The sequence below is a fragment of the Pelophylax lessonae genome (genome assembly GCF_965119305.1).
Source record: "Pelophylax lessonae genome assembly, chromosome: 9".
In the NCBI taxonomy this organism is placed as follows: domain Eukaryota; kingdom Metazoa; phylum Chordata; class Amphibia; order Anura; family Ranidae; genus Pelophylax; species Pelophylax lessonae.
The window spans coordinates 52,496,915-52,514,639 of record NC_138776.1 but is presented as its reverse complement, the minus strand read 5'-3'; the positions used below and the strand labels follow the sequence as shown (position 1 = coordinate 52,514,639).

The window sequence follows — 17,725 nt, the reverse complement described above, 5'->3', positions numbered from 1 at the left end:
TCTAGAGTCAGCCCCGGATAATCCAACCTCACTGAAGGCATCAGAGCAATTTTTTTAAATCGATAGTCCACCCGAATTCCTGAAGGGTCTAAACTGTAATCAACAAGTCGCCCAACAGAGCCGAGTGAGAGTCCGCTCTCAATAGGAGATCGTCCAGATATCCCAGGATCGCAATCCCTTTTTGGCACAACAAAGCCAATACCGAGGCAGGACCTTGGTAAAGACTCTGCGAGTGGAGGAGAGAGAGAGTAATGCCATAAATTGAAAACGATCCTCTGTCCCTGCAAAGCAGAGAAATCGCTGGTGTCCCCTGTAGATGGGGATGTGTAGATGGGGATGTGTAGATACGCATCTTTGATATAGATGGAAACAAGAAAATCCCTGATTTAAAGACGTTACCACCGATCTACTGGATTCCATTCAAAACTTCTGCACTCGCACATAGCGGTTAAGAGCCTTGAGGTCGAGGATTGGACCCACCTTGCCCTCTTTTCTGGGCACCGTGAACAGGTTTGGATAAAACCCTTGTGCGGAGGAACCGTCACAATCACTCCTTGAGCAAGGAGATCCCGCACTGCGCCCCCGGAGACCAACCTCGGAGAACCTGTCTGCCGGCCGGGACCGAAATTCGAACTTGTACCCGGAACTAATCAGTTTGTGAACCCATTTGTTTTGAATAAAGGAAGTCCAGGGTTCCTGAAAAAAGCGCAGACATCCCCCCACCCCAGAAACTCTTCATGCTGAAGAGGACTTGTTTGCAGAACCGGACTGGCTGGTCTTGGTCTTGCCTGACCATGGCTTTTTAGCCCCTCCGTAAGCCCTGAATGGCTTACCTATTTCTTGCGCCCGAGGCACGAAAAAAACGTCTATGAGCAGTGAAAGGAGGCTACCGTTTACTACGGGGTGCCTTAACTTTAGAGGATTGAGGAAGAAGAGTACTCTTCCTACCAGTTAGTCCTTTGATCAACTCATCCAGCGAGTCGCCAAATAATCCCTCTCCCAGGAAAGGGAGATTCGTTAAGGCCTTCTTAGAAGCATGGTCTGCCGACCAGCTCTTTAGCCAAACCATGCGTCTTATGGCAATGCCCACAGCCGAAACTCTGGACAACAGGGGAGATGTATCCAAGGACGCATCACACAGGAACACCAGGGTCTAGGCCATCTGGTCCATAAGTTTCATCAACTCCAGGAAAACTAAATCAGCATTTAGGTAACCCTTACCCATTCTGTAACCATCTCTGATACCAGAAAAGAAAAAAAAAAAAACACCGGGAAATCGTCCACAGGCACTATAGTAGATTTGTTCAACCTGGATACAGGGTGATCCACCCTATGTGGCACCGTCCAATGGTTCTAAACCATCTCTGCAAAGGGATAACAGCGTTTAAAGCGCTTAGGCACTACTAGCACATGCTTGATGCACCGCCATTGTTCATTAACATCATGAAAATTCTAGGGACAAGGGAAAACCTTGCCCGATTTTTGGGTTTTGCGGGAGCCAAAAGACGGCCGTGTCGGTTTGGGCTCAGCTGCCATTTTTAAAGTTTCCCTTATTGGAAAAATCAGGGCTTCCACCATAGCGCGTTCCCGCACTGCAGCTGAAGAGGACAGGTCCTTCTCACCATCCGATTGCGAGGACAGCGATCCCTCGAGGACGGGGGTGTCCGTGGAGACCAAATCAGCCTTTGAATCAGAGGACCCCACCAATGATGGTGAAGGCAGCGTCCGTTTTCGGCTATTAACCTTTTTCATCACAAAATTGACCTTGGTCGCCAGGCTTTCCAGTGCTACTGAAATTGCGGCCAGCGACTGCGACCTGGAAGGTCAACGACTGCGATCTGGAAGGTTGGGTAGTCGCACTAAGGGGGGTCTGAGGGTGAAACCACTGCTTGGAACTCAATATTAGTTCAAAATAAAAAACAGGTGTATTGTCTCTTTAAGAGCGCTGAGCGCGGTCCCCACCGCCGTTCACCGCGGAATGCGGAGTCCCCTTAAATATATGCAGATAGAGTGTGCAAGGATATGCCCACAGAGACCCCAATACTTTACCACCTCTCTGAGAAACCTCCAGAGCCGATCTGTTCAGCAGCAAAGTGAAAATTAAAGTTACAGGATATGACATAAGCCTGGGTAGAATGTGAAAGGCATGCTGCCTGTGTAGCTCAATAGGGATACACAGAAATGGCTGCCAATGCAAGTCAATGGGAAGCACAGGGAAAATGGCTGCACAGTGCAGGTCAAAGGGGAGAAATTCTCCATATGCCCACACTAAATATGGAGGCCCCGAACGGCTGGCCATGTGGTCAGGGGACCAAAAATTGGAGGCCACAGAGGATCTACAACAAGATCGAAACAAGTACCATTTTACCCCCTCCAAGGGACGCCAGACGCCGCAGCAATAGCGCCCCCCAGGTGAGAAATGCAATAAGGGCAGGGCACAGGGCCAGGTATCCTGACAGGCCAGGAGGATCTTTTTGTAAGTACCAGGTCCTATCATTCATAGGAGTGAGCCCACATCCCCCCCCCTTTCCCAAGACCAAGGGATATGGGGGGCTTCATTTACTCACCATACCATGGACGGGATGACGTCATCCATGCATAGATGCGGCCGTTCCTCAGCATCGTATTCTAATCATTTAAGGCCGCATCGCAATGCATCGATTATTTTCAACACCCATAACATAACCCCTCCCTCCCCACCTCTTTCTTTGTATCTGGAGGCTTTTTCCTTGGTGATTATTGTAACCAACATTTTTTCTTATTTTTATTTGATCACCACATGGGCTCCTCAGGGACCTGTGTCGGAGACATATTTTAGGCCACCTCTTCATCTTCATTCTTGACGTTCTATCCTGGTCTGTCATTTTATCCATTCATCTTCTGGATCCTTACTCCACCCTGTCATGGTCAGCCATCCTATTCATGGTACGTGTTCAGTTTAACGTGGTTGTTATGATTTTGTTTTAGATGTAATGCCTCTTCAAATAAATGTATATGTTATTTTGTTACAATCTCTATTACCTGTGTATTCTCTATTACAGAAAAGTTATGTATGCATATTGAGTTCCCATGCTCACACCCCTGACGAAGGGTATTCCCGTAACGCATAGGGTGTCGGGTGTCTACTGGAAACCTATGCTCTACCATTCTTTTGTGATTATGACAAGTTTTTATATTCCATTATTGTGTTACATGTATATATCATCATGTTGATTTTAATGTGCTTTATTATTTTTAATTAACATTTGTGGTGTTGCTTTTGGCCTAAAAAGTCCTGTTCCCTTAAGGGGGGATTTTCCTTGTTGATCTCACCATAACATGGGATGCAAGTAATCTAGTCCAAATGCAAGTTGACATCTTGGAACAACTGAAAACAGTGTAGCACAGGCAAAGAGCACAGGAAGTTATCCGCTTACAAAAAATCTGCCGAGATTACCAGATATTTTTTACACTTATTGAACAATTCTAACAAAACCCTTTTTAATGGTATATTTATAAGAACAAAACAAAGTTCATCGGCCCAAATTAGCAAGACTGAAAAACAGTCAACTCATGTAAATGGGTAGAAGTATATACATTTAAAAGTATACACAGCACTGGGTTACATTCGATAAGGTGATCAGCAATTCTGAATTCTTGAAGGGTAGGTCAGGTCTGGCCAAAGGGTAGGCAGAAAAGGCAGCCATCTTGGGCACTTCCACAAAGAAGGGCAAGACCTGCAACCTATGTAGTTTAAGGCTCATGGGAAAGGGGTGCACTTTGGCATTTTCACCTTGGGTGCTAAATAGACCTTGTACCTGCACTGTACACAATGTAATATAAGTAAAACAAACACTGATAACTTAACACCATCTTACACATATGTGTATATTTACCTCTAGCCTCCAAAAGGGCTGATGACTGCTCTTTTAGTAAATGGGGGGGACTGGGCTGATTCTGACATACAGACGGTGCTTGTTGGTTGGCAGGACGACATTCAGATGATTGCAAATCTCTTCGGGTTGAATCCCCGGAAGACAGTTCTTTCTGAAAAGATTGCTTAGATGGCAGTTCTCCATTGTGTAGAGAACTTGCAGAACCAAACTCAGAAGGACTGACCCTTGTGGACTTCAACACTTGTGGCGAAGATGGAGATTGCTTAACTGAAACCAACCCATTCTTCAAAGGAGAACAAGCAGTATGGGTGGACACCAGCCTACTTGGTGATCGTATAGTAGACTTAGCAGAGTTGAACTCTCTTTGACTTGATGGTTCAAAATTAAAAGAAGCTGATCTTCTGTGAGCAGGCCTGCCATTTACAGAGTTTGCACTTTTAGCATCAGTGTTAAATTTTCTCTGATAGGATGTTGAAGAGTAACCAGCATTGAATTCTTTACGAAGCAATGGTGCAGCATTACCAAACTGGTTTACTCCAGAAGGGGGTGTAGTGGAGTTATGGGAAACTGATTCTTTATGAGGAGTGATTGTTGCAGCCTTAGCAGAGCTGATTTCTTCAACTGTAGTAGAGTTCAGCTGGACAGGAAGAGAAGAAAATGCATCTCTGTGGGATAGGCTTGTTTGTTCCTTTGCAGGAAAATCCTGAACGGGAGATGCTTTTATCTCCTTGGATAGATTGGGTTCCTTATTCGAGCAAACCTGGCTGCTACCTTCATCTGTCTTCTTAGCTGTCGAGCCTGGGCCAGTCCCCACATCAGTGTTGTCCGTTTTCGAATCATCAGGTAGAGCAACTTTCTCAGCGAGGAGAACATCAGTTACGGCTTTACCGTTCTCACTCACCACCAACTCGACAATGTAGCCATTTTCCTTTCTGGAAACTGCTTTAGCAAGCAACTTTATTCCAACAACAAAGTCCTGAAATTTTTTAGCAGCTATTAGATCCCACTTTTCGCTGAGAGGCTTCACACCTTAAAAAAAAAGATAAAAATAAAAACTATTAATTGTTAAGCTTTGTTTTTTTTATAACATGTTATATTTACCTTCTCTGTGTAATGGTTTTCCACAAAGCAGCCCTGATCTGCTCCTTCTCGGGTACCCCACCAGTGCTCCCAAGCCCTCATGATGAGTGCAGACTATAGCTGCTTCCTATGGTGGAAATTTGTGCTGGTTTACTCCTGAGCCACCTCCTAACTGGCTGTGATTGAGAGCAGTGGAAGCCAATGAGAAGTGAGAGTTCCGGTTGTTGTGCACATCGCCGGTTTGGAATTGGGCTCAGGTGAATATAAGCGGGAGCTCAGGGGCAGCTGAACTCAGCTTTTTTTTTTACCATCAAAGGGAAAACTTACCGTTAGTTTACCGGTAACGGTCTTTCTTCCGAGCCTCCCAGGACGGCCCAAACAGTGAGAGATGATAGGCTCCTCCCTACCGGAAACACAGTCAGTTACAATTTGTTAAAAGGCCCCACCCTTCCCTCTGGCCCTGGTTATAAAAAAAGTATCTTCCACAACCATTTCCGAAGATTGTGTTCTTCATAATTCTATAGGTACTTACCACCTAAGTTTATTGATATTACCATAAACCCTTTTAACAAGGGCGGGTAGGCCGTTCTGGAAGGCTCGGAAGAAAGACCGTTACCGTTAAACTAACACTAGGTTTTCTCTCCTCGCCTTCCAGGACGGCCCAAACAGTGAAAGGATAATGGAGATCCTTGTAGGCCTACCTTAGGGTAGGACCACTGCCTGTAAGACCTTTCAGCCAAATGCTAGGTCTTGTTGGGACAGTATTTCAACACGATAATGCTTCAGGAAGGTGTCATGACTGGACCAGGTGGCTGCACAGCGGATCTGTTCCCATGATGCTCCAGCCTTCTCGGCCCAGGATGTAGCAAGGGCTCTTGTTGAGTGTGCTTTGACTTTAGCTGGGGCAGGAACACCTGATGACTCATAAGAGGTGGTAATTGCCTGCCTAATCCATCTAGATATTGAAGGCTTAGAAGCCTGCAAACCCTTTCTGAGCCCAGAATGAAGGACTAGGAGATGATTTGATCTCCTGAAGGATTTTGTTCTGTCTAAGTGAGAAGAGCTCTTCTCACATCAACACAGTGGAATTCTCCTTCCTTCTTATTTTTTGGTTTATCACAAAAGGAAGGTAGATTTATCTCCTGAGTCCTATGAAAAGAGGATGCTACTTTAGGTAAATACAGAGGATCCGGTTTTACAGAGGATCCGGTTTTAGGACAATCCTATCTGGGAAAACTACCAAAAAAGGTTCTTTTATGGAAAGTGCTTGCAGATCACCTACTCTTCTTGCTATTGTAATGGCTAGCAGGAAGGCCAATTTTAAAGACAAAAATTTAAGGGAGAATTCCTTTAAAGGTTCAAAAGGTTTCTTAGATAAAGCCTCTAGGACCCTGGTCAGGTCCCAAGGAGGGAACCTGTCCTTAATAATAGAGGTAACCCTGTTTCTAGCTAACAAAAATCTTTTGACTAACGGCTCTTTTGCCAGACTAGTGTCCAAAAATACTGAAAGAGCAGCTACTTGTACCCTAGGGTGTTAACTGCCACACCCTTATCTACTCCATCTTGTAAAAAATTTAGAATTTTTGGAATAGGAGGTAGAGGCAAATTCCTTTTGCCTATGCCAGGAACAAAATTTTTTCCATACTTTCAGATATATTTTTCTAGTAACTGTTTTTCTGCTCAGTAAAAGAGTATCTACCACTCTTTCTGAGCATCCCTTAGACCTAAGGAGTTGGCGCTCAGTAACCAAGCTGTTAGCCGGAAAATTCCAGATTCTGACACAGTATTGGTCCCTGAGACAGTAAGTCTGGGGAAATTGAAAGTTGCCAGGGGCAAGCTACTGACATGGCTTTCAGAATGATAAACCAAGGCCTTTTAGGCCACCAAGGAGCAATTAGAATCAACTTCAGATTCTGGGATCTGCTCAGTTTCTGCAAAACTCTGGGGATTAGCATCAGAGGAGGGAAGGCATAGGCTAGGTTGAACCGCCATGGCTGGGCTAGAGCATCCAAGCCCATGCTCCCTTCTGACCGGGTGAGGGAGAAAACTGAATTTTTGTAAAATCTTACCATAAAATTCCTTTCTCTGAGTCCTCCGACAGTCGCCGCCCCCTTCCAAGTCCTCACCAATGGGTATTGACCTTTGCTCCGTAGTAGTAGCTAGGCAACAAGAATTGTTAATACAAAAGCTTTTAGCATAGACACACCCCTAGGGGCTGTCCCCTCAGTCAATACCTCCCTGCACCAGCATTCCCAACTCAGTTTGGTAGCATAGCAGTAAGAGTACACAAAAACCCCAAAAGAGGGGCGGGGGCAGCGACTGTCGGAGGACTCAGAGAAAGGAATTTTACGGTAAGATTTTACAAAAATTCCGTTTTCTCTTACGTCCTCCGACAGTTGCCGCCCCCTTCCAAGTCCTCACCAATGAGACGTCCCAAAGCAGTGTAGACATGAGGGGTGGGAGACGCAACCGTAGAAAGGCAACGCATCAGAGAAAGGAACCTTACCACAGTAAGAGAACCAACTGGGCAACAGGAAAAACGTGCTCAACAGGAGCAACAGCCAAGGAAAACAAGTAACCCAGGGGTAAAACACCCCAATAAGCAAGGGCCCACAAAAACAAGGGTCCCTAAGAAACTGCCGCACTGAGAACTATACGGCCAAAGGAGGCATCAGCCGATGCCTGAACATCCACCTTATAGAATTTTGAGAAGGTGTGAACGGACGACCAAGTCGCCGCCTTACACATCTGGGCCACGGAAGCCTGAAGACGGTAAGCCCAAGACGTGCTCAAAGACCTGGTAGAGTGCGCCTTCACAGGGAAGGGAGGAACCTTCCCCTTCAAGGCATATGCTTGTTCAATGATCTGTCTGATCCATTTGGCGATGGTCGCAGCCAACGCCGCCATGCCCTTCCGAGGTCCCTCAGGAAGGACAAAGAGGGAATCCGACTTGCGAAAAGATTTAGTGGACGACAGGTAAACCCTGATCGCCCGGACAACATCCAAGGAATGTAAGGCAACCTCCTTCGGATGCTTAGGCTTCGCGCACAGCGAAGGCAAGACAAGGTCTTCATTTAGGTGAAATTCCGAGATCCTTTTCAGAAGAAAAGATGGGTTAGGCCGCAGGACCACCTTATCCTTGTGGACCACCAGGTAGGGAGAGTTGCAGGACAAAGCCGCCAGCTCCGACACCCTGCGAGCCGAAGTGATCGCCACCAAGAAGGCAACCTTCTTGGATAACAGAGACAACGAGATCTCCCTGATCTTTTCAAAGGGAGCCTGTTGCAACACGGACAGAATCAAGTTCAAGTCCCATGGAGGTAAAGGTTCCCTCCTAGGAGGGTCCAAATGTCGCACCCCCTGAACAAAGGTGCTAACCAATGAATTAAACGCCACAGGGCGTTGAAAGAGAACGGCCAGCGCAGAAATCTGACCCTTAATCGTGGCCAACGCCAAACGCTGGTTCACTCCCGTTTGAAGGAAAGCCAACACTCTCGACACCGAGTATGAGCGAGGGGAATACCCCCTGGACTCACACCAGGCAAAATACGCTTTCCAAGTACGGTAGTAAATCTTCCCCAAAGAGGCTTTTCTAGCCTTGATCAAAGTGGGAATGACCTCAGGGGAGAGACCCCTATCCTTCAGGACCTGGCTTTCAACAGCCAGGCCGTTAAAGCCAGCGACTGTAAAGCAGGATGGAATATCGGCCCTTGAGACAGGAGGTCTTCTCGAAGCGGCAGACGCCATGGAGCGTCGACTGCCAGATTTACGAGGTCTGCGTACCAAGACCGGCGAGGCCAGTCAGGTGCCACCAGAATCACTGTGTGCGGTTCCGAGGCTAACCTGCGAAGAAGCCTGGACAGTAGTTGAATCGGTGGAAAGGCATACATCAGACGATACTGATGCCAGGGCGCCACTAACGCGTCCGAGGCGTCTGCCCGAGGGTCGCGCGTCCTTGCCACGAACCTTTCCACCTTGTTGTTCAGACGAGACGCGAACAGGTCCACATCCGGGGAACCCCACTTCGCGCACAACATCTGGAAGACATCCGGGTGAAGGGACCATTCTCCCTGGTCCAGGGTCTGGCGACTCAGATAATCCGCCTATCAGTTCTCCACCCCCGGAATGTGAACTGCCGTTATCGCCGGGACGTGCGTCTCGGCCAAAGACAGAATGTCGGCTACTTCCCGAGCCGCTCGGGCACTCCTGGTGCCCCCTTGGTGGTTGATGTAGGCCACCGCGGTGGCATTGTCTGTCTGAACCCAAACTGGACGGCCCCGAAGCCGGTCCGTCCATCTCAGAAGGCAAAGCTTTATCGCCCTCAATTCCAGAATGTTGATCGGAAGGGAGGACTCCTCCCCCGACCAAGTTCCCTGGGCGGACAGAACGCCCAGAACACCACCCCAGCCCGACAGGCTGGCATCCGTGGTGAGCACCGTCCACGATAATGGACGAAAAGACTTGCCCCCCGACACCGCCGGGGACTGGAGCCACCACAGAAGATCCCTTCTGGTGCTGTGGCTCAACGAGATCCGCGGATCCAGGGATTGCGGCCGCCCGTCCCACTTGGCAAGAATCTCCGTTTGGAGACCCCGCGTGTGAAACTGGGCAAAGGGGATCGCCTCGAAAGACGAGACCATCAAACCTAGACATCTCATGCATGTCCGGAGAGATGAGTGCCGGTTGTCCCTGAGGGACCTGACCTCGTCCTGAAGAGTCCGAAGCTTGTCCTCCGGCAGGAAGACCTAAGCTTGGACAGAGTCCAGAATCATTCCCAGGTAGGGGAGACGAACCGAAGGACACAGAGTCTACTTCGGAACATTTATAGTCCAACCGAACTCCTGTTCGCATCGTGGTGGACAGGTCGGTCACCAGGCTCTGACTGGCGTTTGACCTTATCAGGATATCGTCCAGATACCCCAAGACAGCAATGCCCTGTGCTCGCAACAGGGCCAGAACCGGCGCCAGCACTTTGGTAAAAACCCGCGGAGCCGAAGCGAGACCGAAAGGTAACGCCACGAATTGGTAGTGATCCTCCGCAATGGCGAATCGAAGGTACCTCTGGTGACCCTCGAAAATGGGGATGTGTAGGTACGCATCCTTCAGATCGATGGAGGCCATGAATTTCCCCCAGCCACCACTGAGCGCAGGGATTCCATGCGGAACTTGCGAACCCGCACAAAGCGGTTCAGAGCCTTCAAGTCCAGAATCGGACGCACCTTGCCCTCCTTTCTGGGCACAGTGAACAGATTGGAGTAAAACCCCCGAAATCTGCCCCGATGAGGCACCGGGACCACCACCCCCTGGGCCCGCAGGTCCCGCACCGCCAGGTGCAGATCCTGCAAGCGCTCCGGAGACAGCTGAAGATTTGAGGGAAAAAATCTGCCCGCCGGCCGAGAGAGAAATTCGATCTTGTAACCAGATCGAACGATTTCCTGAACCCATCTGTCCCGAATGCGGGCCAGCCAAGGTTGTAGGAAACCGCGCAGACGTCCCCCCACCCCAGAAACGGGTGAGGGCGCCCCTTCAGGCGGAAGTGGTATGGGAAGTTGAACCGGACTGGCCGGACTTCTGCTTCCCCGCCCACGGCTTCTTCTGGGAGCCTTGGCCTTTGAAGGGCTTGCCCTTGGACTGCGACCGAAAGGCACGAAAGGACCCCTGAGAGGGCCTAGACGAGGAATTCCGTTTACCACGGAAAGACTTAAGCTTGTGAGACTGGGGCAGGAGAGTATTCTTGCCCCCCGTAACCCCTTTTATCAGGGTATCCAAAGCCTCGCCAAAAAGGCGAGATCCCGCGTAGGGAAAATCCGCCAGTGTCTTGCGAGAAGATTGGTCGACCGACCAATTCTTCAGCCAAATCAGACGACGATTCGGTATCGCCACGCTGGACAGGCGCGCAGCCAAGGGAGCTAAATTCAAGTCCGCATCGCACAAGTACATGACACCCTGATGGATCTGGTCCACCATAGCCAACGTGGTAGGTGAAGCTGAATCAGCCACCAAGGTGCGCCTGAGCATCTTTGTACAATCAGCAACAGCCTGTGCCGCCATAATGGAAGCAAAAATAGGCTTCAGCATAGAACCAGCCACCATATAGGCATGACGGGCAAGAGACTCTTCTCCTGTCCGTAGGATCCCGGAAAACCGGGGTATCCTCAGAAGGCAACGCAGTAGCTTTGTTCAAAATGGCAACCGCGTGATCCACCTGAGGCGCCACACACCAACGCTCGTCGGTGGAAGGCGCAAACGGATAAAGTAGTTTAAACTTATTCGGCACAATAAAAGGCTTCTTTAAATTGCGCCAATGTTCATTAACCGTATGGTGAAATTCAGCAGGGCAGGGAAAAACCTGCGCTGATTTGCGAGCCCTCTGTGTCCCAAAAGAGGACACCCTAGCAGGAGGAGTAGGCTCATCCTCCAGGTGCAAGGTATCCTTTATGGAAGCAATCAGCTCATTCATGAGTGCAAGCTCTTCAGGCGAGCCAGGGGGAGAAACATCAACCCCCTCCACCTCTGCCTCCCCCTCGGACCCCAGAAGGTCCAAAGATGAGCGGGACCCCGAGAAGGGTACGCCAGCCACAGCAGCCACATCGCCCTCTGAATCAGAGGAAACGGACACCCTGGCCCTTTTTGCGGATCGTTCAGCCATCAGCATCTGCGACACTAAGGAAGCCACTATAGCGGTCAGATCGGCCCCCTCGGGGGGTGCAGCAGCCCCCTGGTCCCCCACCAGGGCGGGGGGAAACTTGCTATCCTGAGAATCCATGCCCCAGTACAGAAAAGTAATAAAGGTACTGGCCCTTTAATACCACGGCGAGCGCAGCCCACCGCACACTGCTGTATGCACTGACCCCGCAGGGATAGATAGCACTGAGCAAGGAATGACAGGACAAAAAGGTAAAAACCTGGAGAGAGCACACCAGACTGCTGCCACCGATCGCTGTTCCCAGAGAAAGAGGAAGTGATGCAATGCTGGCTGACTGATATAGCCTATGAAGGCTCCGGCAAAATGGCCGCTCGGCTGGGGGAGAAGGCTACAGTAAAATGGCGCCGCCATGTGCATGGACCAGTACCGCCCGCCAAAATGGCGGCGAATGGCGCCAAAACACGGCGCTGCACAGGGACAGGGCCGGTCACAGTATTCAGGCAAAGAAAAAAATGGCGGATCGCCGCACACACACATGTCTGCACACAAAACTGCACCCAGAGCATAATAAACAGCAGAGGATGGCCCCCCCTCGCAGCCCACAGGCAGTGCAGCTACACAGGGATATGACAGGGAGCCCGCAGTTACACAGACATTGGGGGTTCTACACAGCCACAGACTGACACCCACACAGAAGGTCCCCACACAGAAGGTGCTTACCGTACCAGATGGCGTGGGGAGCCGTCTCCAGCGACAAACCGCTATCAAGGCAGACAGGGAGTGCCAGAGCCAGGACGCTTGTGGACCGCAGTCATGGCGTCCAGTGAGGTAGCCACCTCACAGGCAGCATCCCTGCAGCGAACAGGGATGGGTCGTTCAATGTGCCAGGGTAAAACCTAAGCTGAACGCTCGATGGCAGGCTGGGGATCCATCTGGCTCTCAGCCCTGGGATCCAGGGCGGCCAGTCCGAGACCAGCTCCGCAAGACGATTCTTCATTTGAAGATCCCTAAACTAAGGCTGACAAAATAACAGCTAGTAAGGAAAAGAGAAAAATACTTGAAATAAAATCAAAGGGTAGAAGGCTGAGACTGAGCCCCAGCACAGGAAAGCCAGCAACTCCTAAGCTAGGCAAGATCAAACTGAGTTGGGAATGCTGGTGCAGGGAGGTATTGACTGAGGGGACAGCCCCTAGGGGTGTGTCTATGCTAAAAGCTTTTGTATTAACAATTCTTGTTGCCTAGCTACTCCTACGGAGCAAAGGTCAATACCCATTGGTGAGGATTGGAAGGGGGCGGCGACTGTCTGAGGACGTAAGAGAAAAATCTTTTCCCTTTTTTATTCCGAGCGGAGGCAAATAGATCTATTTCTGGTTGTCCGAACCTTTCCACCAGAGACAGGAAGACTTTGGGACTCAGTTTCCACTCTCCTGCCTGCCAGTTCTTTCCCTTGATGTGAATGGCAACTAGCGAAATAATTTTCCCTTCGGCCCATCCCAGGATGTGTTTGGTCAGGGAAAGGAGGGGACCTGACCTGGTCCCTCCTTATCGATTCAGATAGGCCACAGTTGTGGTGTTGTCTGATAGAACAAGTACTTTAAAGGCTTTTAGGGCTTTCCCCACCGCCTTCAACTCTCTGAAGTTGGAGGAGGCCTGTGCTGTTCTCTTGCTCCAAACTCCCTGAGCTTGAGCCCCTTCCAAGTGAGTTTCCCAACCCTTGTTGCTGGCGTCTGAGTTAATCCTTACGGATCCCACTGACCCCAAGGTCTGCCTTCTCCCAAGTTGTTGCGATTGGACCATCACTCTAAGGATGTCTGCACCTGTGGAGTGAGACTGACTAATTCGTCTAGAGATTCTATCTTTTTGTCCCAAGAGTACAGATGGAAGAAAAGAAGCTCTCTTGCATGAAGTTGTGCCCACACAACTGCTGGAATGCTGGCTGACATAAGTCCCAGAACCTTCAAGATCTCTCTCCTGGGACAGTATTGAGCATCTTTTAGGGTTAGGACTGCAGAAACTATCTTTTCCCTCTTCTCTGTGGGAAGAAATTGTTTCTGGGACACTGAGTGCACCTGGAAACCCAGAAAAGACTATCTGTGCTGGCACCAGGGCTGATTTTTCTAGGTTTATAAGCCATCCCAGTTTCTGAAGGGAACTTATCACCCGCTGGGTGTCAACTTTCACTTGTGCCTCTGATTTGCCAAAAATCAGCAGGTCGTCCAAATAAGGGATCAAGGCTATCCATTGAATGTGTAGATGTGCTACTGCCTCCGCTAGGATTTTGGTAAATATTCTTGGACTGGCTGCATGTCCAAAGGGTAGGGCTCTGAACTGCCAGTGAGTCGTTCCCTCTTTTGTCACTATGGCAAACCTTAGGAAGGACTGATGTTCCTGATGGATGGGGACATGCAGGTAAGCATTCTTGAGGTCTAATGTAGTCATGAAGACGTTTTTCAGTAAATTTTTTCTCACTGAATAGTCTCCATAGCAAATTTTTGGTAAAGCAGACATTTGTTGAGCCCTTTTAAGTTTATTATCAGTAGATGCTTTCCCTAGGGTTTTGGAACTACAAACACATGGGAGTAAAACCCCTGGAAAATTTGATCTACTGGGACTGTTAAGGGGGGTACCCCTCTTATTATGTGGGGAGGCTGAGATTTCTCCCCAGCTGGAAAGAAATTGTGTCAGTCTGCCCCATACTTTGACTGTTAAGTCATTTGCTGTCTGTTGAAACCGAAGGGGGGGGGGGGGGGGGAGCAAATTGTTTCTTTGTTTTCCCCTCCGAAAGGTCCAATTTTTAGCAAGTTCCCTTTTGTTTCTTTGCTGTCTTTGGTCCATGGGGCCACGAAAAAAAAATTCCTGTTTACCTCTTTTTTGGGTTTGGCTGGAAATTTCTTCCCCTTTTCTGAGGATCTGGTGAGGACCTCATCCAACCAAGAGCCAAACATGAGGGACCCCTCAAAGGGAAGACCACAGAGCTTGGACTTTGAGGTAACGTCCCCCTCCCATTCTTTTAGCCAGATAGCTCTTCTGGCGGAATTAACGGGAGCACCTGTCTTGGCTGAGGCTACCACAGATCTGACCTCATTATCTGCTAGGAAGGCCACCGCCTTACCAATTACTGAAAGGGAATCTTGTACGTCCAGAGTTTGGGTCTGAGAAAATTTTTTACTCAGTCTGTCAACCCAAAAGAAAGCATTTCTTGCTACACAAGAAGCAGCCAATACAGGAGCCATAGCAGATGCATTGGCATCCCAAGCCTTCCTTAGCAAGGACTCCGCTTTGCGGTTCATGCCATCTTTAATGTTACCTGAATCCACAAAGGAGAGGTCTGACCTTTTAGTCACTTGAGCTAAAGGGGCATCCAGTCCTGTTTTTTTAAAAAAAAATTATATTTCCTCCTCTTTAAAGGGAAACCTTCTTTTCCAAGATCCTGCTTTATTTAACCTGTTCTCAGGTAGTTGCCATTGTTTAAGGATTAAATCCTTCAGGGAATGGTGGATAGATAAGACTCTAGAAGGGCTTTTCCCTAGTCCTTTGAAGAGCTTATCCTGTGCTGAAGTCTCTTTTGGCAAATCAGGAATCTCTTCTGAGGTATAAATAGCCTGAAAGAGACCCTGCATATTCTCCAAACCAAATAGGTTTTTAGATGGCTCTGCCTCATCTGGAGCATCGGAGTCCCTGTCCCCTTAACCTTCTGAGCAGGTTTGGGAATCTGAGCGGTTCTCCTCTGGTGAAAACCTAATCTCTTCCCTAATTTGTGCTTAAGGGATACCTTGGGAAGATGGCAAAGGACCTGAAAGTCCTGTCTTAGGTAAAGAGCGTTCTGTTGAAGAGGTACCTTTCATTGAAGAACGATCTTTTGGTTCTATAGTACTTGGGGTTCCTACTGAAGAACGTACAGTTTTATTAGTGGTTAACATTTCCTCCTGTACTGTCTTAAGGAAATCTTTCATTAACCCTGAAGCTTCTTTCCCTGCCACCTTGTAAATACATTTAGGGCAGAAAAGCTTAGTGTAGGAACTGGATAGCTTATCCCCACAATTACCACACTTCTTATAGGTAACAGAGCCTGATAAAGTTGGGGTAGCAGTAGAGGTCTCATATGAACCGCTCAGGGACTCTGGAAGACAGGATACAAAGTAATATAAGTATCACTCTTCCCAAAAAAACAAATACATTTGAAAACCATTAGAAAGGACATAGCATGGACCGACTAAGGTCGGGGGAAATGGGACAATTTCAAGGCATATTTAAGTCGGTACCAGCAGACTTTAAGGGAACAACCCATAAAGGATACGTTGTCCGCACTTACCCGGTTCCAACCTGGGTTTAGCCACGGACACCTGGACCGGCCTCTCCTCCTCCTTCCCTGGAGGATGAGACGTGGAGGGCTTCATTTCCCCAGCAGTTGTCCGAGCTGTGACAGCCTTGGTGTCTGCTCTACCGCTAGGAAGCGGTTCCGGCATCTCCTCCACATTTTTCTTCCTCTTCATGTTGCGTGCGTACGTCCTGACGTTGTACCGGAAGTTCCGGTTTGAAGATGAGGCTTGAAGCGCCCGTCCGGCAGGAAATGCAAAATCCTTTATGGAGGAGAGCTGCTGGTGCCAGAGAACAGGCCTGGAAGGACACCTCAGGTGACCGACGGCCTGTATACCTGGGGACGACCCGTGAGAAGCCTATGGAGGCGGCAGGTAGAGCTCAGCTCTTCAGAAGGCCCTTTGCTGAACCTGGCTCACAGGGGTACCGTTCGACTCCGAGAGTCTGCAGGTTAGTGAACATAACAAAAGTTTTGTTGCAGGAAGAAACACAATTTAAACTGAGGGCCAGAGGGAAGGGTGGGGCCTTTTAACAAATTGTAATTGTGTTTCCGGTAGGAAGGAGCCCATCATCTCTCACTGTTTGGGCCATACTGGAAGGTGAGGAGAGAAAAACAGAATTGCTGGAAAGACAAGCTAGTGTTCACAATTATATTGATTGGTAATACCTGCTCACTCTTGTAAAATCTAAATTAAGTCAACAGAGTGATACTCATATGGCAAAGAAGCATATATAGAAAAAGAGCGGACATACAGAAGAAAATGCCCAAAAGTGCCATATACTATAGAGTATAGAGGTATAGATTGAGTAATTTTTCAAAAAAAAAAGGCACCCACAGAGTTCAAAGTAAACTGACGCCCTGACAAAGCTGATTGGTCAGCGAAATGCGTTGGCGGAAGGTCACCCACCTGCTGCTGTTCACCTGGAGCTGTGCTTATGAAGTGTTTAGAAAAGTTTAATTAGAAAAACTGGTGGAAGGCAGAACGCTATCAGTGCAGTGCGGCTCCATCAGCCAGGCAGTATCAGTAAGGCTGGGCTCACTTATCCCTGGATTTGGACAGGATAGACTGCAACGTTGGGATGTGTTCACGGTAGCACTGTAGAGCAGGGGCTAAGACCTGGTGTATCTGCTTGGCATAGCATCAAGGCAGTGACAGGGAGGAGTTCAACAACGGTCTAGCGGCTCAGTGACTGCACATGTCTGGTGCGAGTCTGAGCCAGCTGCTTACCTTTCACGCTTCACCCAGCTTCCTCTGGGACCCCTACCAGTCTAAGTTACCACCGTGAGCTGTCTGAACTTCAAGCCCTCAGTGCCCTCTTACATAGCAGTGGATATGTAACACAACTGTCTCTCCCTGCTCTTTAATCTGTATGCTGCTGCTAATGGCGATACGAAGAGGTTTCTGCTTCTGTGATCATCTTTTCACTGCACTGTTTATCTACATTTGCTGTTTCTGTGCATGGCTGTTTCTGGAGCCCCTGGAACTATTCCCCTAACATTATCTGTGGACCACAAAACTGTGTCACTTCATCTACTGTTAATACATGGTGGAACTTAAGATTTTGAGACTTTTTGCTCCATTGATCAGTATGTCTTTCCATGTAATCCTATCAACCACAGCTGTGTGATCAGTGTTGTGAGGGCTCCATTCGATCACTCAAGTCATTTGGTTCTTTCACATGGGATCACTAACCTATTTCCATTACAGGTTTATTTGTGGGATTTTTCCAATTCTGTGAAGTGCCATATTTCTTATTGCCTTATTGACTGTTTATAGTACTTCACATGGTTTTTTCATATTAGCTC

At 48.6% G+C, this 17,725-nt stretch overlaps 1 protein-coding gene across 1 annotated transcript in view; it reads right to left on the bottom strand.

Annotated features, from left to right (window-relative positions):
* The window catches only part of TDRD1 (tudor domain containing 1), a gene marked incomplete at both ends in the record, with an annotated part of 265,551 nt that overhangs the window by 38,765 nt on the left and 209,061 nt on the right, over positions 1-17,725 (bottom strand). The window contains one exon of the mRNA XM_082268836.1: positions 3,876-4,904. Within this exon, the coding sequence (XP_082124962.1) occupies positions 3,876-4,904 (1,029 nt within the window). The remainder of the gene's footprint in view (positions 1-3,875; positions 4,905-17,725) is intronic.